The sequence below is a fragment of the Fusarium vanettenii genome (genome assembly GCF_000151355.1).
Source record: "Fusarium vanettenii 77-13-4 chromosome 10 genomic scaffold NECHAsca_14_chr10_3_0, whole genome shotgun sequence".
Classification (NCBI taxonomy): domain Eukaryota; kingdom Fungi; phylum Ascomycota; class Sordariomycetes; order Hypocreales; family Nectriaceae; genus Fusarium; species Fusarium vanettenii.
In genome coordinates, this window is record NW_003315871.1 from 516,841 (window position 1) to 541,140 (window position 24,300).

General features: G+C 52.6%; 9 protein-coding genes across 9 annotated transcripts; 4 read left to right on the forward strand and 5 right to left on the reverse strand.

Annotated features, from left to right (window-relative positions):
• Nucleotides 1-175: 175 nt before the first annotated feature.
• On the reverse strand, nt 176-2,264 carry NECHADRAFT_72484 (uncharacterized protein). The gene is made up of 4 exons (XM_003047741.1): nt 1,853-2,264; nt 1,725-1,802; nt 832-1,677; nt 176-784 (listed from the first exon to the last, which is right to left on the reverse strand). Exons 1-4 carry the CDS (start codon nt 1,991-1,993, stop codon nt 404-406), a joined length of 1,446 nt encoding a protein of 481 aa, XP_003047787.1. The 5' UTR covers nt 1,994-2,264; the 3' UTR covers nt 176-403.
• A 1,285-nt stretch (nt 2,265-3,549) lies between these two features.
• On the reverse strand, nt 3,550-4,206 carry NECHADRAFT_72488 (uncharacterized protein). Its single transcript, XM_003047742.1, has one exon. It carries the CDS (start codon nt 4,201-4,203, stop codon nt 3,664-3,666), a length of 540 nt encoding a protein of 179 aa, XP_003047788.1. The 5' UTR covers nt 4,204-4,206; the 3' UTR covers nt 3,550-3,663.
• A 922-nt stretch (nt 4,207-5,128) lies between these two features.
• TAFV2101 (transcription initiation factor TFIID, subunit TAF5) lies at nt 5,129-8,084 on the forward strand (the record flags this gene model as incomplete). Its single annotated transcript, XM_003047569.1, has 5 exons — nt 5,129-5,284; nt 5,717-5,899; nt 5,947-6,752; nt 6,806-7,901; nt 7,938-8,084. The coding sequence occupies 5 exons, from the start codon at nt 5,129-5,131 to the stop codon at nt 8,082-8,084; spliced, it is 2,388 nt and encodes a 795-aa protein (XP_003047615.1).
• A 363-nt stretch (nt 8,085-8,447) lies between these two features.
• Nucleotides 8,448-10,727, forward strand: NECHADRAFT_105534 (uncharacterized protein). The gene is made up of 3 exons (XM_003047570.1): nt 8,448-9,052; nt 9,103-10,086; nt 10,138-10,727. The coding sequence occupies exons 1-3, from the start codon at nt 8,519-8,521 to the stop codon at nt 10,300-10,302; spliced, it is 1,683 nt and encodes a 560-aa protein (XP_003047616.1). The 5' UTR covers nt 8,448-8,518; the 3' UTR covers nt 10,303-10,727.
• A 21-nt stretch (nt 10,728-10,748) lies between these two features.
• NECHADRAFT_9344 (uncharacterized protein) lies at nt 10,749-11,081 on the reverse strand (the record flags this gene model as incomplete). Its single annotated transcript, XM_003047743.1, has 1 exon — nt 10,749-11,081. A coding segment is annotated over one exon (333 nt), but the record flags the coding sequence as incomplete, so codon positions are not given.
• Nucleotides 11,082-11,490: 409 nt separating this feature from the next.
• NECHADRAFT_50576 (uncharacterized protein) lies at nt 11,491-12,400 on the forward strand (the record flags this gene model as incomplete). Its single annotated transcript, XM_003047571.1, has 2 exons — nt 11,491-11,702; nt 11,770-12,400. 2 exons carry the CDS (start codon nt 11,491-11,493, stop codon nt 12,398-12,400), a joined length of 843 nt encoding a protein of 280 aa, XP_003047617.1.
• Nucleotides 12,401-14,016: 1,616 nt separating this feature from the next.
• NECHADRAFT_72493 (uncharacterized protein) lies at nt 14,017-16,922 on the forward strand. Its single transcript, XM_003047572.1, has 3 exons — nt 14,017-14,149; nt 14,472-14,756; nt 14,808-16,922. Exons 2-3 carry the CDS (start codon nt 14,499-14,501, stop codon nt 16,659-16,661), a joined length of 2,112 nt encoding a protein of 703 aa, XP_003047618.1. The 5' UTR covers nt 14,017-14,149; nt 14,472-14,498; the 3' UTR covers nt 16,662-16,922.
• Nucleotides 16,923-17,332: 410 nt separating this feature from the next.
• NECHADRAFT_85955 (uncharacterized protein) lies at nt 17,333-19,289 on the reverse strand (the record flags this gene model as incomplete). Its single annotated transcript, XM_003047744.1, has 3 exons — nt 17,333-17,359; nt 17,407-19,036; nt 19,096-19,289. 3 exons carry the CDS (start codon nt 19,287-19,289, stop codon nt 17,333-17,335), a joined length of 1,851 nt encoding a protein of 616 aa, XP_003047790.1.
• A 3,374-nt stretch (nt 19,290-22,663) lies between these two features.
• Nucleotides 22,664-23,278, reverse strand: NECHADRAFT_85956 (uncharacterized protein; the record flags this gene model as incomplete). The annotated part of the gene is made up of 1 exon (XM_003047745.1): nt 22,664-23,278. The coding sequence occupies one exon, from the start codon at nt 23,276-23,278 to the stop codon at nt 22,664-22,666; it is 615 nt and encodes a 204-aa protein (XP_003047791.1).
• Nucleotides 23,279-24,300: the final 1,022 nt, after the last annotated feature.

A 24,300-nucleotide genomic window follows, 5' to 3' on the forward strand; every position in this document is an offset into this window, starting at 1 on the left:
AAGGATGTGGCGATGGAGATCTGCGATAAAGTTCGTTTTTCGGTCAAGAATCTCGGTGGGTTTTCGGTGAAGGACGCGCCAAGCCCCGCCAAGCGGGCATCTCGATGTTCCAGACGCCCATATCAGTGGGGCCACTGTCGAGGATGAGGATCACAGCAGACAAGTCATGAGTGTTCAATATTCAAAGCCCATTCAATATTACGCCTAATATGTAGCTCTAGATAGCATCTATTTTATACAGACTCCTTTCCCGTATCATTTTATCATCAGATTTCCAAAAGGTCGCGTTGTCGCATCATCATTTACACCCATCTCAGTCAGTCAATGTATAAGAGCCCTTGCCTTGACGTATCCTGAGTCCTTCAAACCTCTTCTTAGCTAAAGCTTCCTAGGTCTTTCATTCTTATTGAACACGGGTTTGGTGATTCCTTCCCATGGTGCTTCCGCTGTCTTCGCTGTTGGGTCCAAGCATTCGTCGACTGGGATCATCTTCGTCATCGCTCATGAGTCCATCCAGTTCAAACTCCTCAGCATCTCGGATCTGTCCATCCTCGACAGCTCGGCCGTTCGTATGTGTGTGATTGGTATCGAAATCCTTAGTGTTCAGCGGAGGGTGCGCAAGCCGGTCCCAAAGGTGGATGAGCATGTTGGAGAACAGGAACATCAGTGAGGCAAGCGAAAATGTGATGAGGATGTACGAGACGTGATCCATGCTAGAGCCGGCGACAAGGTTCATCTGCTCCTCGGTGGCTCCCATGAAAAGGAAGCCGGCAGCATACATGAGCTGGATATGTTAGTAGTTGCGCTTAGCCTTGGATATTGGCGACTTACAAATACGGGAATGAACTGGAAGCTGTTGGCAGATCGACCATCTTCCGAGATAGAGTGCGCATCCTTGAGAACAAAAGCAATCTCGATGATTCGAGTGAAGCCGACACCCATGAGGGTATATCCAAACATGGTATGCGTCGCAGCACTGACCATCAGGTCCTGCGGGTGGGCAGACATGGCCCAGCCAGTAATGAGGATCACGAATCCTGGGATGAAGTTGCGCTTGGGACGTCCATCACGATCCTTGCTCAGCCAAACACCAGCCAGACCGGCGCACCACCAGATGACGCCCATAGTCGTATGCTGCCAGTCATTCTTGACCCAAGGTCCACCCCAGCGGTGCTCGGTAAATGTATTGACGAAGCCCCATGCAGCTATCACGGCACTGTCGTAAAATTCCTGCGAGCGTCCGCGGCTTCGAATCCATAGCTGACCGACGAGAAGCAGGATGGTAAGGACAATTCCGTAGGCGATAAAGGCACCTCCCATGATGAAGTGAGCTGCGCATTGGCCGGTGTGTGAGCCCTGGCAGAAGCCCAGAGCTGTGATGCCGCCAAAGATCATCTGCGTCCACGCCAGAATAGGCATTGCCTTGCCAATGATGCCATGGCACGGGCGGACAATCTTTCGAATCTTTCCGTTGATACCCTTCTCCCAATGAAGCTTGAGATACACTCCAATGGAAACCTGCGCGACGAGGAGCAGCTGAAGGATGTGTGCGAACTTTCCGTGGACGTGGTTGGGGATGAATTGGCGGCCCTTGTGCGCGTGGCCGAGGAAGAAGCCAATAATGGCGAGGACGGTGCCAACGGCTTGGGTCGGGACATGCCATCGGTTTTTGGTCATCTAGAAGAAGTCAGCTTATTGTCATGTGTTGGCGTGCGGTCACCTACACCTAGAACCATGCCAATCGGAAAGATTACACCATAAGCCAACATCTGGACGAAGATGTGAATCCATAACACAGTATCCTGCTATCTGTTAGACTCAATCGCAACCAAGTGAACTGCAAGAAGCGTACCAAAGGTTCTACAGACACTGTCTGGCCTTCAGGGATTTTGCTTGTATCGTGCTCATGAGCTTGGGTAACAGCTCCAAAGAAAGCAATGACCAGCCCCAACGAGGGAGCTGTCATAGCTTTCGCCCTATAGCTAACAGCCATGATGGCGTCCAGTTTCTGTGTCGCGTTCTCAACTTCGCGATGGCTCTCCCAAGAAATTCGAACGTTGGCGACGCCGTTTCCGCCGTTTCCGTCGCAGCAACCGGCGGTGGGGGATCGTCACTGCAAAAAGAAGCGGCTATGACGGCACGAGGTGGGCGATATCGACAACAGAGACGGATGTACGATAAGCGAGCAGCTGGGGGGTTCGTTCAAGACAGAGCAATTCAACGACTGTCTGTAGATAGCAATGAAGCTCCTCTAGGGAGAATTGAAGAAAAGAAAAACAAACCGCGACAAGAAAAGGTTACACAGCGGGAAAAAAGGTTCAAGCCGCGCAACTGAAGCAAGCAAGCCACTGGCCCGCGAGGGCGTCATTCCGGAGGCTTCGGTAGACCCAAGAACCCGAGGGCAAGCTGTCCGCCATATTACACTGCGACGCTCCGTGATTGGTCCTTGGCGGTCCGGTGCATGGATGATTGGACCCTCTTGGGCATGGTTTATGCCACCAGAAACAAGCTGGGTCCGGGGCAAGCCCGGAAGCTTTTACCCCGCCAAGAAATGTGTTGATGCCATCGCCAACGTGCATCCGAGAGAGCCGCGCCGGAAGAATCTATCTATATGCGTAGTTCCGGCCGTGAAGCTTTTTGTTTAAATTTCTTGATTTCAAAGCCTTTCGTTCTTTCGTGAAAAGATCGTCCTCTTGTAATTACCCCCTCCCACTTCCCGTCGACCCGTCGGCTTGCGTGGCAGGAGGCTATACACCTTGGCTCCGGTGCTTAGCCTTGGCTTTTCACTGTCCTATTTCTTGTCCTCATTTCCCGGCTCCTTGTCCCAACAGGGTTTCACGAATATTGATTGCTTCTCCCGATGATCGCTGCATCATGGCCGTCATTCTCCTCGCCCTGCAGCTTGGCAGCTTGGGATATGACTGACTGACCAAAATGCTACACAATCACGTCCTCAACGAGGTTGACAATGAATCAATGACTTGACACAAAGCATGTCTAGGTACTTAATTGGTTCAATTATGAGTTGCGCTTTGCTTTACGCAAACACTCTGCACTCATCGATCCCTATTAACCAGAAGTTTCCTAACCTATCACAATGACTGTCATTCGCCGTGGAGAAGAGGCCGCAACCTCTGCCGCCACGGTTGTGGGGATATTTTTCTTGGCCTTCTTGCTATGTGTTGTTTACGTTTGCTTGGTCTTCGCGTTCAAGGTGTTCATGTCACACAGAAAACGCCGTTCAGCTCGTCACGAGCAAGAAGAGGACATGTCTAGGGGCAGATCCCGCTCCCTACGCAGTGTTCGAAGCAACTCGCCTTCTTGGCCTCGCCAGCCCGCTCAAGCTCACCTAGCGGCGAGAACTCAACATCAGACAGAGCCCGAAGCACCAAACGTCTAGGGTAGGGTCGACTCGACACAAACTTTCATAGATACATATAATCAGGACCTCAAGGCATGGCATATCGGGCGCGAAAGCAAGCAAAATAGACAGAGAGACTCGTGTCAAGAATGAATAGGATATTTATTGTTTGCCTTGAGCCTGTATCAAGTGATGCCCGATGTCCTGACCCTCACTCAGACGTGAATACTGCAAATCCCACCCCAACGCCAAACAAGAAACATCAGGCATGGAGCAAGTCCATCTGAGCCTATTTTCACCATTTAATTGTCTTTTGCCGCTTCCTTTTGCAAGACTTCCTTTGCCTTGGCCCAAAGCTCCGACTCCATATCCCTCTCCACCCTCGTGCCCCGACTGTTCAGCCAGCCCACGTCCAGGTTACCCACAGCTCCGGTTCCATTAGGCTTGAGCGATGCCTTAGGCGGTCCGTTGGGCTCCTGACGCTGAGGATTGGCCAGGTTGACGATACCCGCCTCCTCTAGGGCAAAGATCTGACGCTTCATCTTGACATCGATGGCGTGCAGCGTCGTGAGAAAAGAGTCGGTGGCAGAACGGAAGGCCTCCTTCTGTGCTGGGGGGTTCAATGATGGTTTGACCGCTTCTCCTGAAGGGTCTGTGTTCGGGGCGCCGTCAACTGAGGAGGGTGTTGTGAGGGCATTGAGAGCAGTAGCTATGTGGCTCATGAGTTGCACGGCGCTTTGGTCGATAGCGTTGAGTTGTTTGATGCTTTCTTCGACGGTGAATGGCTTTTGTGTGCTAGCCTCGCCGGAATCACCCATAACAACATCTGCCGGTGAAGCCATATTGTAAAGCGATTTTCTTTGACGTTTGATGACGGCCTAGACTGTGGTGCAAGGTGGTGCTGGGGTATGAATGTGAGAGTTGGTTCTGTTGATCCAGTCCCCGTGACGCAGGTGGGCGTTTATCCAGCGAAAGTGACAATGACCGTAAAAGACTCAATGGATGTTTAATGAGAAGCCAAGAAGAGTTCAAATCTAGTCATGCCCAGGTGCTGATGTATTTCGTCCTGTCAGTCTCTGATGGTCGACTTGAGCTTGAGCTTAAGGTGGAGGTCTCGCGTGTGCGAGCTCTCTCGCAGGCTCGGCGGTACGTACCGTGGTCTGTGCGCTTCCTCACGATGACTACAGACTGTTCAAGATGGCTGGAATAGGTAATTAACAGCAGTGTAGAAATAGGTGAAATTTCCAAATGTGAGAAATTTCCTGTTCAAGATTAGAATGATATCATATACAAAGTTCCTATCTGGTAGAAATCGTTAGGGGGGGTTGAGCTGTGGGTGTTAAGCTTACCGGGGTGAGTTCACCTCTCGCTTAATCCTCGGGTCAATGCGCTTCGCGCTTCTCCGTCGCGCTTCAGCCTGCCTTCCGTGTTCACCTTCAACCTCGAAGCATCACCTCAAACTCGGCTCTCCATCAACGCTGCCTGCGCGCATCTTCTATCATCTCTTCTTCAACCCTTTACTAAAAGGAGCTTCGAATCTTCATTCTCCGACTTCTCTACATCAAAATCGACGACTTGCGCCTGGTTCCGCTTCATCGCATCCTGTTGGACGCCGTGGGGCCAGGGTCACAACTCCAACCCGCACCTCATCTTATGAGATGAGCCATCTCTAGAGAATTCACCAGTTCTAGAGAGCTCATCCCGCGGGCGTACAGTTCTTATCCTCATATCCTCAATTACTCTTCATTCTCTCGCGCGACAAACAGCATGTCTGCGCCTGCTCAAACCCCTGGTGCGCCTGCGCCCGGCGCATATCAAGGGCCTGCGCCGACGACTCCCGCACCGGCTCACACAACAACCGGCACAACAGGGCAAACTGGCACCACTGGAGGAGCCATGTCCAATCAAAACCTCAACCAAATAGTAAGTTCATGTTTGTTTATGTGCCTTGGATTTGAGTTTGGGTTGTCCTGCATCATGTTTGGGCTATCGCCACCTCGATATACTTCACCGCCGCACATCCTTGACCACCACGGGAGGGACAGGAGTGAGTCGCCTTACTGTCGTGATTGCGATGTTTGCATTCACTCTTGATTGCTGATGACCCGCCTGATTGTCCTGTCACTGGGATTCTCATTGGGCCGCGAGCCGCAACGGTACTTTGACGCGATTCTGGATTGATCATGAGAGCATCGCTGCAAGAGTCGAAAGGGATATTCGGCACAGGCATTCAAACTTGGGAGGACAATTCGGTTCTCCTCCTCGGCTCATGTCATTCTTTCATTGAGCACACGGCCCGCTGTCTTGCTCATGTACCACAAGCTGGGTCCCAGGCTGACAGATGATGATGTATAGGTTACAGACTACTTGCTCAAGAGGGGCTTCAACAGGACCGAGGAGGTGTTTCGTCAGGAATCCAAGCATCTGGGTCCGGATGGTAAGCCCATCTACCAGCTGGCCAACCTCGGCCCAAAGAAGTATCAGAGAGCATTCAACCTTCTGCGGGAATGGGTTGAGAACAACCTGGACATTTACAAGGTAACATCGTTATCCACCTTTCACTTCTTAGTCACTGACAGCTCCAGTTTGAATTGTCAAAACTTCTCTGGCCAGTCTTTGTCTACTCTTTCCTGGAGCTCGTCAGCAATTCCTACACTGAGGATGCCAAGACTTTCCTCCGAGAAGTTGGACCTCATTTTCAACCTGTTCACGCAGATGACCTCAAGACATTTGCAACCGTTACACTACCCCAGCATGTCAATGAGAACCCCATGACCAAGCTCTATCGGGAGAACAAGTACCGAATCCCCCTAAACCAGCATGCCAGCGGGGATCTCTTCAACTTCCTGGAGCGCGAGTCCGATCAAGGTGGTTCTGTGATTAGACAACTACTTGCATCCTACTGCCAGGTTGACTCCACGGCCCGAGGACCGATCACACCATTCAGTTTCGAAGCAGTTTACCGGAGATCAAGGAATATGGAGATGGAGGACGTCGACACTAATGAGGGTATTCCTGGTGTCAACATTGGCTTGTCCAACAAAGATGTGCTGGACCCGACTGCACCTCTGAAGCTTGGACCGCTGCCTATGGACCCAGATCTTCGTGATGATGTGCGTGCTGAACTTGAGGATGAGGAGCGACGAAACCCACCAGTTCCAGGCAGACCTACCTTGTTGGAGGAATTCGACCAAAGGATCAAGCGCGAAGAGAGCGCTGATGCACCCAACAGAGCCGATCTACCTCTACCTCCATCTCGTCCCCGAGACATCATGTTGGAGATGCAGAAGGTGCGAGAGAACCGCGACCGTTTTAAGATCGACGGACAAACGGGAGGCGTGGGATTGCCTGTGAGCGCGTGTATGTTCACCTTTCACAACACGCTTGGCAGGTAAGTTCTTGGTCCGTGATTATTCCGTGATGGCCGATACTGACTATTGACAGTGTTGCGTGTATGGACTTTTCTAATGACGGGCAAATGGTGGCTGCTGGAACGACTGACTCGTACATCCGAGTTTGGTCTCTGGATGGCAAGGCTCTTCCGACAATGAATGCCCACGAGAAGGACGCCAAGTTCAACAGCCGAAAGTTGATTGGGCATTCTGGCCCCGTTTACGACGTTTCCTTCTCGGATGCCGCCTCCGGTCCTCCTCAGAAGCTCTTTGGCGACGAAGGAAAGTCGAACCCGGCTATTGACACCAGGCCCAAGCTGTTGCTCTCAGCGTCTGCCGATGGTCAGATCCGTCTCTGGTCTCTGGAGTCATGGAGCTGCCTGTGCCTCTACAAGTCCCACGATGGTCCCGCATTCAGAACACTTTGGAGCCCCCAAGGACACTACTTTGTCAGCGGTGGCTACGACAGGGCTGTAAGAGTCTGGATGCAAGATCACGCCTCACCACAGCGACTACTGGTTGGGCATGACACATCCATATCGGCGCTTGCCTGGCACCCCAACGGCCTTTACGTCTTCTCGGCATCTGATGAAACAGACAAGTCAATTAGAATGTGGTCTGTGGTGACTGGAGCCTGTGTCCGTGTCCTAACCGGCCACAACGACTACATCACTGCTCTTGAATGCGCACCAAACGGCAAGATTCTGGCGAGCGCTGACTGTGCTGGCAACATTTTCTTCTGGGACATCGCCAAGGGGACACGCATCAAGCGATCTCGTGGCCATGGAAAGGGGGGAATCTGGTCTCTCAGCTTCAGTGTCGAGTCTAATGTGCTTGCTTCGGGCGGCCAAGATGGCACCGTAAGACTGTGGGATGTTGAGTTGCCGGCGGATCCTCAGAAGGCGACCGCGCAGCAGACTGGACATGACGCTGCAGCAACAGGAACCGATGGGGCCAACGCTAGCAATGCAGCTGACGACACTTCCCGTATCGCATCAGGAACCTCTGGACAAGCTGGAGGGAGCGGGACGACTGGCGGAACGCATAAGAAGAAGAGCAAGGAGGTCATGATCACTCCTGACCAGATCAGCGCATTCCCTACCAAGAAGACGCCGGTGATGAAGGTCAAATTCACGCGAATGAATCTAGTAATTGTCGGGGGCTGTTACGATCCCGAGCGCTAGGAGCCAGAGGGAAATAACCCAGCTGCGGCGAAGCAACATCAAAGGCAGAAGTTTGCTGCCCAATTTGGGATAGGATTGGGACGAGAGACATTGACCGTTGCTCCCTCCACGGAGAATGGAAAGAAACGCAAGCGAGATGTGAGCTGAAAGGGATGATTGCCAGCAGCTGGGAAAGGGGAGATGGGTGGTTGGTAGCTGGGGGAGATGCAGCTCCAAGATCCCCTTTAGTGAACCAGTTACATCTTATTGAGGGATACCGATCATGTACACTAGGGGCAATTTCTAAAACTCAATAGCTAATACGTGTACCACTATGATATCTTTCCGCATTATCCTGCTGCCTTGAAGTTCAACAGACGGGAGTCTGCCAGGACCTGGTGAAGATGTGTACGTACCTCAACGGGGGTGAGTGGGGCCGGCTCCGCTGACGTCCGCTCGCGCATGCTCCCCAAGCTTCCATGTTCCTCTGCGCTACAATACAACATCGCATCACCTCCATCTCTCAACCAACTCGACCAACGACGGTCGCCGAATCGCACGAGTAGCTTCACTTATAGATCTCGTGACCACACTTATCAGCAATGGACGTCGAAGAGTCACCCTGGGCCGACTCGTCTCAGGCCTCCCAACAGGCGTCGCAGCCCGAAGGCTCGGCCTCCCAGTCGTCGGCAGCTCCCTCCGCTTCCTCGTCGGCCCCTCGTCCTTCGCGCGGCCCGCGTCGCCTCGTCGCCCAGCCCACCCGTCTTGAAGCTGTCGATGATCCCCTCGGTCCTCTCGGTGCCGCATCCGACGACAATGCCCCTGCCCAAGACGCACCTCCGGTGCCTCCGCAAAAGGAGCAGGTGGTGATTCGTACCACCATGCCCCAGCCTCAGCAGCAGCAGCGACGACCTGCGGATCCTCATCACATCGAGGAAGAGGAGTTTGATGGACCAAAGGGACCTAGGGCGCCCCCGCCTGTCGAGGCTGCTCAGCCCAGCGCGGTGAGGACCAGCACTCAGCCAAGTGTTAGTGTTGAGCAGGCCGCGAAGCCCTCGTTCCAAATTACTGTGGGAGATCCTCACAAGGTCGGCGACCTGACGAGTTCCCACATTGTTTACTCTGTTCGCACCAAGGTAAGGCATTCCCGAGTTCCAAGCTTGCCATGTACTGACATGTGGAACAGACCACTTCCAAGGGATACAAGCAACCCGAGTTTGAAGTCAAGCGCAGATACCGTGATTTCCTCTGGCTTTACAACACTCTTCACGGCAACAACCCTGGTATCGTCGTGCCGCCCCCTCCCGAGAAGCAGGCCGTCGGTCGATTCGACAGTAACTTTGTCGAGAGCCGTCGAGCTGCCCTCGAGAAGATGCTCAACAAGATCGCTATACACGCTACGCTACAACACGATCCTGATTTGAAGCTCTTCCTCGAGAGTGAAGCGTTTAATGTTGATGTGAAGCACAAGGAGCGAAGAGAGCCTATCCCCACCGAGAGCAAGGGTATGTTTGGATCTCTGGGTATCAATGTTGGTGGTGGAAACAAGTTTGTGGAGCAGGATGAATGGTTCCATGATCGCAAGGTCTATCTTGATGCACTCGAGAGTCAACTCAAGGGTCTCCTCAAGGCCATGGAGACGATGGTCGGTCAGCGCAAGATGATGGCTGAAGCTGCTGGTGACTTTTCGGCTTCTCTCCATGCACTTTCCACAGTGGAGTTGTCGCCATCCTTGTCAGGTCCTCTTGATGCTCTCTCCGAACTCCAGCTTACAATCCGCGACGTGTATGATCGACAGGCCCAGCAGGACGTTCTAACTTTTGGTATCATTATCGAGGAGTACATTCGCCTCATTGGATCTGTTAAGCAGGCGTTTGGACAGCGACAGAAGGCATTCTACTCATGGCACGCGGCCGAATCAGAGCTGCAAAAGAAGAAGTCCACGCAGGACAAACTCCTCAGACAAGGAAAGAGTCAGCAAGACCGACTCAACCAGATGGGAGCTGAAGTTGGAGAATCGGAGCGAAAGGTTCACCAAGCTCGACTCCTTTTTGAGGATATGGGCCGATTGATGAGGAGCGAGCTTGACCGATTCGAACGAGAGAAGGTGGAGGATTTCAAGAGCGGAGTTGAGACATTCCTGGAGAGTGCGGTTGAGGCGCAGAAGGAGGTGAGTTACTGGTGATGTCCACTCCTGAAGTCGATTGCTAACACGACACAGCTCATTGAGAAGTGGGAGACGTTCCTTATGCAACTGGACGCTGAAGACGACGACTCGGCATTCTACAGACCCCCTGTATACCAGCAGCCGCAGCAGCAACAGCAAAAGTCGGGCGATACCGCAGTTGATCGCGCCCGAGCCAGGATAGACGAGGACTCGGACTAGGTTCTCCGAGCCGATTGGTCTAGCTCCCTCTACCATTATTACATTTTATAGCGAAACGGAGGATCTCGTGTGATGGAGATGGAGAGGAACTCAAATCCGTGGGGACTGTTTGACTATTGACCACTTCCGAGAACTGGAGACCGTGTTTTTATATCATACAAGCCTCGAGGCCTAACACTGTTGTACATATTGAACCTCCCCATCCACCTCATGCTCCGTAATGCTCGGGTCTTGCCAGTAGTAGTTTAGACATGACACATTTATACCCCTTATGTTGGAACTGGGCATGATATCAAGGTGTGGGCAATGGCCTCAACAATCCAATGGCCACACCAAGCCGCCGTTTACTTTCTCTTCTTGGCCTGCTTCTTGGGCCCAGAGTCCTTCATGGATGCAGCATCTTGCGCTGGCGCATACCCTGTAATAAGATCCGCATAACCGGCATCTGCATCCGCCTCGTCGCCCTCGCCAGTACCACTGTCATATGCGCGACCGAAGCGCTCTCGGAAAGCAGCCAGCTTACCGGCCTCATCCAACTCGACGTTCTTAAGAGACTTTTCAGAAGGCTGCCACAGGAGTGTGTTTCGGGTATCCTTTGTGGCTCGGTAGATTGGGAGAGGAGAAGTGGTGCGCATGGTGTAGGCGGAGCCGTCGGAGAGGGTGACGAGCTGAGTAAAGGTGTATGGTCGGCGAGGACGGGGGATAAAGGTGGCGTGTCGGACTTGGCCGAGGGAGAAGCGTGTTGGTGATGAGGTTGATGTTGATGAGAGGGTTGTGCGGATGGGCGAGAGAGTCGCCGGCGTGACTGGAAGCTTGGCCATTGTGAAGGAGGCGCTGCGACGAGGGAGGTATGTCGAGGCCGAGGAAGAGGAATTGGAGGCCCTGAGCGGCAGGGGAGGTTGTCGTCGACTTTGTCTTGGTGGGTGGTGCTTGAAGTCGTCCGTCGTCGATGGACCGGGTAAAATTTGGGGCGTGAGGCCGATGGATGGATTGGAGGGTGGGATGCAGGGGTGGTATTCTTATCGATAAGAAAATTAAAGGTCCCTCCGTCATTTTCGGGGAACGAGCTTCAACTACGGATCAAGATAGGCAATTCCCACGATCGACGACCTTTTCAAACCAGAGGTCTTTTTTCGTTAGGGGTCGACTAGAGAAGAATTTCTGGTCGATAATGCGCTGTGGTGGGAAATGAAGGGCTCTCGGGCGCTGCGCAATGGTGCCGCGACGGCTTTCGTCACAGCGAGGGGAGGGACTAGAGGGATGAGCTCTTTGCGAGCTTTACAAGGTTGCGGGAGTGGAAGGGGGATATGTCATGGCTGCGGAAGGCCTATGGCATTATCTCTGAGTTTTCCTCAGTTACAATGGCCTTTAGGAAGGCCAAGTCAGACTCAACATCGTGAGTACCCCTCCATCTAGAACCTAGGACTTGAGCTGATACATAACGGACTTGGGCAACTCAATAAGAAGCAATCACACATCTACTACGTCAAAACCATGGCACTCCTCCCCCTCGAAACCTCCGACCGTCCATCCGACCACCGAAACTCCCCTCCCCGAACAGCTCCGCTCCATCATGCGTCTCCTACCTCATAGCGTCGTCGTCTGCACCTCGAACCAGCCCGGCGACGGGCCCCGCGCCATGACCATGTCGTCTTTCACATCTCTCACGCTCTCGCCCACGCCACTCGTAACATTCAACATTGCGACGCCAAGCCGGACGCTAGATGCTATACGTGCGAGCGGTGGGTTCAATGTCCACGTCCTAGCTGGAGATGAACGCGGCGCAAGGGTGGCGAACCACTTTACAAAAGGCAACGTGGGCGGCCATGTATTAGAGGATCTAGAAAGCCTTGGATACAGCTACCCTGACGGAGAACCCGGAAAGGGGGCTCCAGTCTTGAAGGGCGAAGGGGTCATGTTTGCTCTGCGGTGCCGGGTATTGCGGGACGCACCTGAGAGTGGGCTCGTGAGGGTGAGGGACCATGTGATTGTGGTCGGAGAGGTTGTGGAGATGGTGAGAGTGGAGGGAGAGGAGGAGTTTGGACTTGTGTATGCGGATAGGAAGTATAGACAGGTTGGGGGTGTGTTGGAGAAGTGAAAAGGTGGGATAGAGTGTAGTATATATCTGTATAAAAGGACATAGGGATCATGTAGAAACGTACTCACGACTCATACTCACTACTCGAGGTGTTTAACCCTCAGGAATATCCTATCACGGATCTCACGTTCCGTTGATGTTTGGCGACTTACAAAGTGTTTTACATTCAAGCGGCTATTATTGACCAGGTACATCTCGGGATCCGTGGAGACCCCGGTCAAAGAGAGCACGGGCAAACAATTGACAAACTCGGTTGCATCCCTAGCGAAAACGAGATTATCTGAGAAGGCTCTGGAACATTGATTGAATTTGTTGTGATTCCAAGCACGGAATAGAGCCAAGTCGTGAATCACACAAGGATCCGCCTCACTTTCCGCCTCGGCATACAACCAATGAAAGAAACGAGGCATGGATAGACGACAGGTTTTCTACCCCGGACGAAAAAGGGTAAAAGTGGAAAAAGAACAGCTACGGTCTTTATCATTCAAAACCTGGACAAGGGTAAAGGTGCTACCCTATGCAGAAGGATCAATGGATGGGCATCGTGATGTTCCTTTGTGTGCCCAAGCTTATCCTCAACAGCTCAGCTCAGCCTTGCTGCCTTGATGCATTGTCAACCATTGGCCCTCGTTCCTGCGGCTGAGCGCATCTACGTAAACAGTTTCAAGGTGCCTGGCAGGCCTCAATCAGCCTGGCTCCATCAAACACAACAAGCGATACAAGGCAATCCGGCTGTGGGTTGGCTAGAAGATTCGATCGAGGGGTTGTTTTGTCTCTTCTGCTTGCGACTGGGGTTCGGAGGCGGTGGGGAACCTTTGTTGGCGGAAGAGACTAGAAACTCGAGCAGGGGTCATTCCTTTCAGCCTCGAACAAAGAGGAGGGGGGGTTCTGACCAACAACCTCGGACCACCTTGAAGATTTGCATAGGCAGGGCAAGGCTGTAGCAGATCGAGTTTTTACTACCAATGACTCGCTAGACCAGAGTAGAAAAAAAATCTGTCGTCTTCTATCTAAAAGTCAAATATTCTTGACTCGGTACCTTTTCGGTACCTGATCTCGCAACACATGAACACCGTGAGGCGATGCGTCTCGAGTTGGGGGAAACGTGGGAAGGCCCTAGCAGGATCTAACCAATCGCAAGAGTTCAAGCTGGGGGCGGTGCGTGCGTGCTTGCGTTTGCCGCCTGGTCCCTTGATGCTTTTGGGGTAGAGAGAGAAGGTACGTACCTGATACAGCTAAGCTGTTAGAGGGGCGGGGAGGAGGGGAGGAGTGAGGTGAGCCCGAGATACAGACCAAAAGTGGCGGGCAGCAGCAGGCACAAGGCGGTGGCCACTTGCCGTACAGTAGCGTAGCGCAAGGGCGGTTGGTTGCCGTGGTTGCCTGAGACGAGAGGCCCAGCCAGCGCCTGTCAGCGCCTGCAAGGCGGGGAGAGAGAGAGGGGAGTTTGTTAGGCATGGAGGTAGGCGTAGGCGCTAGGTGGGCTCTGCTCTTGTGGTCGTGGAATCCCATGGAAGCCTCACCGTGAGAGAAACAGATGGAAGGAAGGAGGGGCCCAGCGCCGCCTCTGCCACTGCCTACATATTTTTTGACCTCTGCTTCCTCCATCCTCCCCTTCTCTTTCTCAAACATCATCTCTCCTTCTCCCTCACTCATATTCATCCTCTCCTCCCTCTCACCGGAGAATCAACTCTCAATCACAGACGAGTCTACTTGTCTTTTGCATTTCCTTTTTGTCAAAACCATCTCAAGGTACGTTGCGCTGCCGCCCATCCCACCTGGAGCCGCACGGTTGCGAGCTGCCCGCCCTCGATTCCCCTTCCTTCGCCGCACATCTTTCGACGAACAGATTGGTGCATCGCGATAGCAAAGCCGTCAGTTTGACTTCTGAGCCATCGCCGGTTGCATTCATCACTTTTTCGTTCGTGATTGAGTCCTACGTGCGGTCGCTGGGAGCTCGAATTCCAGAGCCTTCCATACCCCTCCATCCGCTTGCACAACCTCTTTGGCCAACAACCCACCACAATCTACACTCTTTCAACCCCACCTCGATCGCTAACATTCTTCCCCGCAGTCACGAAATTCTTTGATACCCGACAAGATGGCTGAGACCTTCGAGTTCCAGGCTGAGATCTCTCAGCTGCTCTCGCTCATCATCAACACCGTCTACTCCAACAAGGAGATTTTCCTCCGAGAGATCGTCTCCAACGCCTCCGATGCTCTCGACAAGATCCGATACAAGGCCCTTTCGGACCCTAGCCAGCTTGACTCTGGCAAGGACCTCCGCATCGACATCATCCCCGACAAGGCCAACAAGACCCTCACCATCCGGGATACCGGTATCGGTATGACCAAGGCTGTAAGTTTTTACACGTGCACCCTCTGCCAATACACAAGCTAACATTCCCAGGACCTCGTCAACAACCTTGGTACCATTGCCCGCTCCGGCACCAAGCAGTTCATGGAGGCCCTCACCGCTGGCGCTGATGTTTCTATGATCGGTCAGTTCGGTGTCGGTTTCTACTCTGCCTACCTCGTCGCCGACCAGGTCCGCGTCATCTCCAAGAACAACGATGACGAGCAGTACGTCTGGGAGTCCAGCGCCGGTGGCACCTTCTCCATCACCGCCGACACCGAGGGCGAGCAGCTCGGCCGCGGTACCTCCATCATCCTCCACCTCAAGGATGAGCAGACTGAGTACCTGAACGAGTCCAAGATCAAGGAGGTCATCAAGAAGCACTCCGAGTTTATCTCCTATCCCATCTACCTCCACGTCGAGAAGGAGACCGAGAAGGAGGTCCCTGATGAGGACGCCGAGGTTGAGGAGGTCACCGAGGAGGGTGACGACAAGAAGCCCAAGATCGAAGAGGTCGACGACGAGGAGGAGGGCAAGGAGAAGAAGCCCAAGACCAAGAAGATCAAGGAGACCAAGATCGAGGAGGAGGAGCTCAACAAGCAGAAGCCCATCTGGACCCGCAACCCTCAGGACATCACCCAGGAGGAGTACGCTTCCTTCTACAAGTCCCTCTCCAACGACTGGGAGGACCACCTCGCTGTCAAGCACTTCTCCGTTGAGGGTCAGCTTGAGTTCCGCGCCATCCTCTTCGTCCCCAAGCGCGCTCCCTTCGATCTCTTCGAGACTAAGAAGACCAAGAACAACATCAAGCTCTACGTCCGCCGCGTCTTCATCACTGACGATGCCACCGACCTCATCCCCGAGTGGCTCGGCTTTGTCAAGGGTGTTGTTGACTCTGAGGATCTTCCCCTCAACCTGTCCCGTGAGACTCTCCAGCAGAACAAGATCATGAAGGTCATCAAGAAGAACATCGTCAAGAAGTCTCTTGAGCTCTTCCAGGAGATCGCCGAGGATAAGGAGCAGTTCGACAAGTTCTACAGCGCCTTCTCCAAGAACCTCAAGCTCGGCATCCACGAGGACTCCCAGAACCGCCAGATCCTTGCCAAGCTCCTCCGATTCAACTCCACCAAGTCTGGCGATGAGCTCACCTCTCTCTCCGACTACGTCACCCGCATGCCTGAGCACCAGAACAACATGTACTACATCACTGGTGAGTCGATCAAGGCCGTCTCCAAGTCGCCCTTCCTCGACACTCTCAAGGAGAAGGGTTTCGAGGTTCTCTTCCTCGTCGACCCCATTGATGAGTACGCCATGACTCAGCTCAAGGAGTTCGAGGGCAAGAAGCTGGTTGATATTACCAAGGACTTCGAGCTCGAGGAGACTGAGGAGGAGAAGACTGCCCGCGAGGCTGAGGAGAAGGAGTACGAGTCTCTTGCCAAGGCTCTCAAGAACGTCCTCGGCGACAAGGTCGAGAAGGTTGTTGTCTCCCACAAGCTTGGTCTCTCCCCTTGCGCTATCCGAACTGGCCAGTTCGGTTGGTCCGCCAACATGGAGCGTATCATGAAGGCCCAGGCCCTCCGTGACACCTCCATGTCCAGCTACATGTCTTCCAAGAAGACCTTTGAGATCTCTCCCAAGTCTCCTATCGTCCAGGAGCTCAAGAAGAAGGTCGAGGCTGACGGCGAGAACGACCGCACCGTCAAGTCCATCGTCCAGCTCCTCTTCGAGACCTCTCTGCTCGTCTCCGGTTTCACCATTGATGAGCCCGCTGGCTTCGCCGAGCGCATCCACAAGCTCGTCCAGCTCGGCCTCAACATTGAGGAGGATGACTCTGCCCCTGCTGAGGCTGAGGCTACCGACGCCCCCGCTGCCACCACTGGTGACAGCGCCATGGAGGAGGTCGACTAAATGACCATGCATGAGAAACGGGATACCACAAAAAGTCAACGGAGTTGAAGGATTTCGGTTTTTTATGAGCAACAAGGTCTTTTATGTCGTCATGTTTTTCCTCTTTTGATGAATGCGGACTCGTCGGATTTAGAGCAGCCGCGCACTCAACCATAATTCCCGGTTCTTGACAGGAGGACGGGGTGTACTCTAGTTAGCTCTATGATCATGAGAAAGATGAAGTAGACGCGAAAAGATGGTATAGAACAACATTGTGTCTGATTGTGATTGTGACTGTGACTGTTTGTACTGCCATTTAACATTGATACTTGTGGTCGAGGCTCTTCAACACTGATGAAAGCCAAGGAAGGATGTTAGAAGAAATAGCATTCAAACAAGCCTATGGGTATATTTCTAGTCAAGCAAAGTGGTAATGCCAGTGTCTATAATCCATCCATCCAGTTGTTCCCCCAATCCCAAACCGATATATGTGTACAGACAGACAAGAGATATGTAGTGTAGAGAGGAAAGACAAAACGAGTGATGCGTTTCTCCGCTTCGTATATCGTACAGAGTCCCTCTACTGCTGATGACCTGAAAGGATGGATATGGATGTGCTTGGACAGGATAGGTGATCAAGCAACAGAACAGGGAGATGAGAGAGATCTATTCCGAAATCACATGCATTGCAACTAAAGAAGGACATAGAGTGCGCATATCTAGAGATTGGTTAGAATTGTTGCAAAAGAGGAAGAAGGCAACGTACCAAGCTGAGACCTAGAATCATTGAGGCCCAGAAGCAGACATTGTTCAAAGTTTGGCGGCCGCGAACCCACTTTGTGCGTTGAAGGACGACAATGGGCAGCTGGAGCATCTGACACACGAAGCCGTACCCGCGGAGCTTCTTGGTGATGCAAGCCATGACAATCTCATGGCCAATGGCAGAAATGAGAAAGGTCAGCGCCGTGGCTGCACCCTTGCCTATGCGGGACCTTGAGGCGCTATAAACATGACGGCGGAGGAAGCTGTAAACGGGGATATTCCACTCCCGAGAGAACTCCATCCAGTCAGTCGAGTTCCACCAGTCCGAGTAAAAGTGGCGATCGGCAAAGCGAGTGATTTCGGCAAAGGCGCCGAGGACGTATTCAAAGATGACAAGGAAGACGAGGAGGAAGGTGAGCATGAATGGGAAAAGAAGCCACGAGATGGTCTCGGCAAGAATGAGAGCCGTCTCGGAAACGGATGATATAGCTTGAACGGCGTCGAGGCGTTCCGAAGCGTCAGTGAGAACAGGAAGAATAAAGTCCTCGGAAATAATGGTCAAGAGGAAAATGCAGCCAAAGGTGGCAATGATCTTGGAGATGAGCGAGATCCAGTTGATAGACGAGGTTCGAGGGTACTCGATCTCGTAGCATAGTGTAGGACAAAGGATGTAGTCCGTGTAGTTTGACCAGGTGAGGTTGCTCGGGTATGTGACGTTGCCCATGGGACTGGTAAGCTCACGGGCGAGGTTTTCGCGCAGCTCGTCAACTTCGTCAGAACTATTGTTGGCGCTCGCAGGAGGGCTCTGGATTTGCTGTACAGCAGTGGGAGTTTCTTCCTCATCGTTGCTCTTGTTGCTATCGCTCGCCAGTCGTTTCCGTTGCTGACGTCTTCGCTGACTGCGCTGTCGGCTGCGCTGTCGGCGCTTCTTGCCATTGGTATTCGCTAGGGCACCAGAAGTGGTGGTAGAACTTCCGGGGAAGTCGGCGCTGGGATATTGGTAGGCCGGTCGGCGATCGGGGACAGAGGAGGGGTTGTCGAGGGCGTGAAGTCGCTTCTCTGTTTCAGACAAGTGGCCGTTGTAGAAAGCATACGAGTGCATCTTCATGAGAAGCACCATAGTATGCAGAAGGAAAAAGACCTGGGCGGTCCAAGCCCACTCGAAGTAAAAAGGCACAGCAATCCAGAGGGAGAGCCAGGCAACCTGGTAAATGCTCTGGAGAGCCATTCCTCCACGCCTCCAAGTTGCAATGCCGTCAGGCTTGGCAGCGCGAGCTGCGCGATGCAAGGGCAAGCTGATAGCAGTGGTAGCGACCATGAGGAAGTCGGCGATAGCGAGATGCCAGAGCTTTACAGTAAAAAGACCCCAGATTTGCACTCTCAGAGGGAAGCCGGTGTCTTTGATGTTGCGAAGCATCGAGGTAATGCCCATGATGGCAAGGCCAATCCAGAAGAGGTTGAAGAAGCCATGGAAGTCTCGGTAATCGCTTTCTGGATCGAAATGACTGACGCGCGAGGCGAACTCGATGGTAGGAAAGATGCGACGGCGTTGCTCGGCTCGAGCCTGCTTGCGAGCAGTGGAAAGGGATTTGGCAGACGGAGGCGCATTTTCGGGGACAGGCGTGGAACGACCACTGTACAATGTTAGAAGATGCTGGGCCATTGACATGTACCGAGAGCAAAAGAGATATACCTAGTCAAACCACTCGCTGTGCTGGTGCTGAGATTGTCAGGCATGAGGTGCCCATTGTCGTCGCTCGCTGTGGACATGCGAAGGATCTCGGAGACCTGAGAATGTTGGGGTTTGCGCGGGCGCGGGCGGAGGACATGATCGTGGTCGCCGGCATAGGCGTTGCCGTTGATCGCGGTATCTATTGAGGAGCTCATCCTCGCAGTATTGGTATCGTGGTGGTGGCGATCAATCTCGGAGGCGCATCGGGCGAGTTTCTGGATGATCTACTTCTCTCGGGGAAGCTCTCGGAGGGTGAAGATGACAGGATAAGTCGAGTGGCGCAAACAAGGAATGACACAGAACAAGTAGCCCAGAGTGAGAACGAAAATAAAGTGAGAAAAGCAAATTCAGGGCTTTGTGTGGTGAGACACGATAATGATAATTGTTCAGTCGCTGCTTATCTTCCCCAGTCGTCAACGACTTGTAAGGAGATGGATGATGTCGAAAATGGAAGAGGGGAAAGGAAGGCGGAAAGAAGCTAGGCAAAAAGGAAGAGGAAAGAGCAAGAAACGGGAAAGCCACAACAAGCTGTCATAGGTAGGCAGCTACTTGTTGGGAAGGCGCGACTTGGTTTCGGGTTAGGCTGGAAGGTGAGTTGTGAGTTGTGACTGCCGTGCGAGCGAATGCGACTCTTCGGCTGTGGCGGGATGCTCCTTCCAGATGACAGCTGCCCTCTTTTTAGTGCACTTTCCACTTGTTCCCTCCTGTAACACCTGCAACACCCCTGGAGGCGTATGACGTAAGGCACCCACGAGTCGGAGCTCCGCGTCGTCATTCATGCTTAAACGGCCGACGGACGATCACGAGGCATCCTTCAGTTCATCCGATCTGGTGCATAAATTCACACGTTATTACGATGCCAGGCTGGCTTGTTCGCCTGTTCTAGGCAGACAGTAGACGCAGGTACGTCAATTGCTCGAGTCCACGTCTGTATAACCTCATTCATAGTGTCATTTTCGTCATGCATAATTCACTGCCTTTGCACAGCCGGCCTATCCGCGTATCAATTTCCTCGTATCACTCGTTCGCTCGCTCCATGGAAAATAAATTCGTAAATCGTATTCCAATCCCCCCGCCATTCGCCAAGAGGCTCAACTCAATCTTCATCTACGGAACATCCGGACTACGCCTTGCAATCCGCCCAAAGGACACCGTGCCCTGCCATTGATCAACATCACTTGATTCACACGGCCTCCCACTTGTCCATGGCACATTTGCCTCTCGTGTGGCTGGACCGTTGAAGCTCGAAACGTCGCTTTAAAGTTCATCCACCAGAGATCAAAGCCAATCTCGCAGCATAGCAGGAAGCATTTGACATCGGCTAGGGCCGTCCCGAACCTTCGTTGACGACACGTCTCGTTACAGTACTGTATGTAATAGTTCTAGGTCAATCTATGTTGGCAGGGAGCACGGATTCTGAAAATGATATCAATTCTCTGCCGTCTCACCAACAAGCCAAGAACTCGCAATTAATTATCTACAATACTGCGGAACGCCTAAGCCATAAGGGCTCCGAAGAAGAATGGCCATGCAAGTCAACGGCCCGGTCAGTTTGGAGCCTCCGCTGACAAAGACGGCAGGCACTGATTCCTCGGGCTGCGAACTAACTGCGAGCTCCTTGACCGTGACAAGGGTGGAGGAAGCTGGAGGAGGAGTCGTGGGCTCTTCGACACCCTGGAGAAATGCCAGTGATCACCGTGCGGTGTGCATTCGTTATTCTCAGTTCCGGCACTAGGCTTACCGCTGGCCTCACTACCTGGCGCTTCGCCAGGAGTGTACGAGGGTTCTCCGGCTCCCTCAGGGCAATCTCCATGAGGTGTACAACCGTTGTGCTCGGCTACAGCGTTACACTGCACTTCTTGGTGCTTAACTTAGGAGGTATGGAGGCTCCTCAACGCCCTCAGGGCAATGCCAGTGGTCCCCATGCGGGGTGCAGCCAGCTTGTCTACCCGGCGCTTCACCTGGGGCGTAGGGGGCTCCTGGACATTATCGAGAAATGCCAATAATCGTTGTGGGCCATACATTCAGTCGATGAGGCCTCAGAACCACCATGAGATCCATCACCCCCAACCTCACCATCAGGCTCTTGACCAGGAGGGTAAAGGGCTCTTCCACTCCAGGGGTAATGCCAATGATCTTGATGAGCTTCGCACTCTTCAGAGCCTGGCCCTAGGGAAGTAGGCTTGGGGCCTCTCTGAGTGGTTAAAGTCTTCACAGGAGGCTGTTCGCCGCTGTTCGTAGGCTCAAAGTGCCCTCAAGGGTCAGCTGATGAAAATAGTACATAAAGATGAAACTTACAGTGGTCACCTTATGGCGAGCAGATCGATGTAGTTGGCCAAGGAGGCAACTTGTCGTCCGTGGTCGCTGTGGAAGGCTCACAATGCCCTATAACATGTTAGTCAGGGGCTGAATTTCCAAGTCACACTAGAAAAGCTCACAATAGTCAGTCTCCGTGAGGACTGTAGACAGATCTGGTGGGTAATAGGGGTAGTTTGTCCTCGATCGTCGTACTGCACTCGGTCACGGTGAAAGTGGACGAGATGATGCAGTACCTATCAGCCGCTAGAATTTCCAAGGCAAGGAAGCCATAGGCAGTCTTTGTCGGCTTTCATTTTTGTCGGTAAGGTGCTGGAGATGGTAACACGAGAGTCGCTCCAGGTCCATTCCTCAGTGTAGCACTTAGAGTTAATGGAACTATGCCAGCTCGTGTAGTCGGTAGCTATGGGATCGACGCCGTAATGGGTGGTGCTGATGATGCTGGATCTGAGGGCTCATCGGGTCAGTAAAAATCGAGCGTAATCGTTACTCCTCTAGGCTTACGTAGAAACCGGAGCTGTTGGCTCAGTCACAGCTCTGGGTAGAACCGCATTTGACACGGCCGGGACAAAGATGAGGCCCGAGGGCAAGGTTTCCAAGTTCGTGTTGGATTGTCGGCGGCGAAGAGCAGGCTTGGTTCAAGAAAGCTCAAGTTCTTGTGCTGATCAAGAGACGACAACCCGAGAATCAACCCAGGTTCATATACATGACCTTTCCAATTCTTCTCTCATACTCTCCCCTATCTGTTCATCTCCAAAACCGAACCTCCAACTATCTGATCGCTCATGATTGCCCGACCACGTCGCTGCTAGTGTTCTCATATTAGAAGCTTGACTTCTTTGAGAGGAACATAGTGAGGAGTTGCACAGTCGTCATGGTGGTTCTGCGAAAACTCTCTCATGCTGGCTGAGAACCTCTGGGTTTTGCTTAGATAGCTGGGTATTGGCAGCAGAATCAACAACCATAATTCCGCATATTTCTCTAAAGCGAGTAATATAGTAACTCTTGAGATGAAGATCTACTTCTTTTCCGACGCTCGCAAGATAGCATGAAGTAGCTTAGTCTAGTTACCGGTCGGTGGTCAAGTCGTCTAGGTGATGTAGTTAAGTGGGAAATTGTTTCACAAACAATCACCTATCTAACAATCAATCATCATAATTACAAGATTGTCATCATCGGTATCCTTTTGCAGGCCGCAATTCTTCCCCAACAATTATCCACCCCTCACAGAGCTGCTCCCATCAAACGTGCCAACAATTCCCTGTCCATCGAGTTTGTACGCAAACTCGGGTCGATTCTCTTCAAGCTCCTCCATGAGGAATATGCGCTGCGAATGTGTCGTGACCAGTTGAATAAATGGCCAAAGGCGCTTGTACGCGTCTCTATCGGAGGGAAGCTCCATGACCAAAGCTCGGAGAGCCTGAAACAGGTGTTCAGGCAAGATCGGATGCTCCTCCTCGGCCGTGTACTCGTAGGTCAGCTGGGTGTTCCCCTTGGCCTCGAAAAGCACTCCCAGCCAGGAAGGGTCATATTGCTGACACCAGTCAAAGACCTTTTTCTTCATGCCCTCGGTGAGTACCATGATGACGGGCTTGCTGAGCCATCTCCTCATGCCGGTGGCGAGTTCCATCTGGTTGTAGGCATCGTCACCGAGCCTGTTCTCCAGGCCTCCAGCTCTTCTCATGGCGTCTTGTCGGGTGATGATGAATGTCCGCCCCTTGGGATTCGATCGGAGAGCAGGTGGTGGTCTTTCGGGTTCGTCCTTCACCTTGGAGCGCCCTCTTTTCTTCCCGCGTGGCGGGGATGATTGGCTTTTGGCTTTTCCCATGGCTCAGAGGGACAGGAGCCCTGTTGTTTTCCGGGTAATAAACCGTTGTAGTAGATGTTTTTGTATCTATGGGAATTATTATCAATGACTTGGGAATTTCGAAAAGACGAAAGAAGACCTTACGGTTTTACTCTGACTGAGCTCGAGCTCAGGGAAGAAATGCGAGGTAACACCGACTTGTACAAGAACCTCGTCGTCAACATTCATAAAAACATAGATAGGAATTCTGGGCCACACACTACTCTCAGATCCCGCGGTGTTCGATATCAAAAATTCATCTCGTGTGTCGGGTGTGTTGAGGTGGAGGCTACAAGATGGGCGGTAGGTGGCAGTGACAACCATTCAGGCGACAGTGATTCACTGCCGCTCAAGTAAAGGCGGTTTCTAGAAGAAAGGATGAGAACTTCAGAGTCCATTCACCACCCTTGCGCAAAACATACACTTTTACTACGGTTTCGAAACCTATCGCTCGCTGCCTCCCAGACTGAATCATGTCTGTAACAGAGTTGATGCCACTCCCAAATTTATATACTTGTTTCGCCCTTAGGCATAAACAAGGATATATAGGTATGCCGACTTCACCATATTACCTATAATCACCAAGGCTGTCTGTTGCTCTACGCAAAAAGATATCACACGTTTCACAAGCAGGCACTCGAGAGGGCAAAAAGGACTCCGGTACAGGGAATCGAACCCTGGGCTCCGCGGTACTTGATCTCTCAGGTTATGAGAGCGCGAAATGTTAGCCACTACACCATACCGGATAGTGCTTTTGGTGTTGGAAGCGGCGATGAAAACGGGGGCCAAGGGGAGCAAGGGGGACGTTGGTGTTGGACTTGACAGCGACGACTTGGGCAAGTAGAGGCATCCATAATGTCTTGTAGAAACTTGCCATCGATCATGCTTGTAATCGAATAACGATAGGCAAGAAAGCTACTGCATGGAAGGATTAGACGGAAGGTTCGAAAGGGTTCAAGGCAGTGGATGTTCCAAATCGCCCATGCTCTGACCGACCTCTTCGA

Bases quoted from the DNA above. Each gene is read 5' to 3' on its own strand.
- NECHADRAFT_72488 (XM_003047742.1), bottom strand. From the start codon at position 4,203: ATGGCTTCACCGGCAGATGTTGTTATGGGTGATTCCGGCGAGGCTAGC.
- NECHADRAFT_105534 (XM_003047570.1), top strand. From the start codon at position 8,519: ATGGACGTCGAAGAGTCACCCTGGGCCGACTCGTCTCAGGCCTCCCAA. The intron at 9,053-9,102 runs GTAAGGCATTCC...CATGTGGAACAG, and splicing joins TTTACTCTGTTCGCACCAAG to ACCACTTCCAAGGGATACAA. The intron at 10,087-10,137 runs GTGAGTTACTGG...AACACGACACAG, and splicing joins CGGTTGAGGCGCAGAAGGAG to CTCATTGAGAAGTGGGAGAC.
- NECHADRAFT_72493 (XM_003047572.1), top strand. From the start codon at position 14,499: ATGGCTGAGACCTTCGAGTTCCAGGCTGAGATCTCTCAGCTGCTCTCG. The intron at 14,757-14,807 runs GTAAGTTTTTAC...TAACATTCCCAG, and splicing joins GTATCGGTATGACCAAGGCT to GACCTCGTCAACAACCTTGG.
- NECHADRAFT_72484 (XM_003047741.1), bottom strand. From the start codon at position 1,993: ATGGCTGTTAGCTATAGGGCGAAAGCTATGACAGCTCCCTCGTTGGGG. The intron at 1,803-1,852 runs GTACGCTTCTTG...AACAGATAGCAG, and splicing joins CAGTGTCTGTAGAACCTTTG to GATACTGTGTTATGGATTCA. The intron at 785-831 runs GTAAGTCGCCAA...TAACATATCCAG, and splicing joins TCCAGTTCATTCCCGTATTT to CTCATGTATGCTGCCGGCTT.